This window comes from Poecilia reticulata, linkage group LG11 (genome assembly GCF_000633615.1).
Source record: "Poecilia reticulata strain Guanapo linkage group LG11, Guppy_female_1.0+MT, whole genome shotgun sequence".
Classification (NCBI taxonomy): Eukaryota; Metazoa; Chordata; class Actinopteri; order Cyprinodontiformes; family Poeciliidae; genus Poecilia; species Poecilia reticulata.
In genome coordinates, this window is record NC_024341.1 from 17,773,660 (window position 1) to 17,774,149 (window position 490).

Below are 490 nucleotides of genomic sequence, written 5' to 3' on the forward strand. Positions count from 1 at the left end.
GTTTTAGTCAAAAACGGAATTTAACTCTGCACATCATGACTCACACAGGTGAAAAACCATTTTCATGTGGGACCTGTGGGAAAAGTTTTAGTCAAAAACATAGTTTAATTGACCATATCAGGAGTCATACAGGTGAAATGCCATTTTCATGTGTAACTTGTGGAAAAAGTTTTAGTCAGAAACGTTATTTAACTCAGCACATGATGGTTCACACAGGTGAAAACCCTTTTTCATGTGTTTCCTGTGGAAAAAGTTTTGGTCAGAAGCAAGGTTTCACTGAGCACATGAGGATTCACACAGGTGAAAAGCCGTTTTCATGTGTGACCTGTGGAAAATGTTTTTGTCAAAAACCTAGTTTAAGAAAGCACATGATGAGTCACACAGGTGAAAAGCCTTTTTCATGTGTGACTTGTGGAAAGCGTTTCACTTTGAAATTGTCTGTCAGGGTTCACATGAGAATTCATGCGGATGAAATGCCTTTTTCATGTGG

The 490-nt window shown here is 38.4% G+C and overlaps 2 protein-coding genes across 2 annotated transcripts in view; both read left to right on the forward strand.

The window, feature by feature from the left end:
• LOC103472618 (gastrula zinc finger protein XlCGF8.2DB-like) overlaps positions 1 to 490 on the forward strand; it is a 67,107-nt gene that overhangs the window by 57,028 nt on the left and 9,589 nt on the right. The gene's annotated exons all lie outside the window — the stretch shown is intronic.
• LOC103472630 (gastrula zinc finger protein XlCGF57.1-like) overlaps positions 1 to 490 on the forward strand; it is a 12,585-nt gene that overhangs the window by 4,542 nt on the left and 7,553 nt on the right. Inside the window, exon 2 of the mRNA XM_008422387.2 lies at positions 1 to 486. This exon is cut by the window's left edge and continues 837 nt beyond it. Within this exon, the coding sequence (XP_008420609.1) occupies positions 1 to 486 (486 nt within the window). The remainder of the gene's footprint in view (positions 487 to 490) is intronic.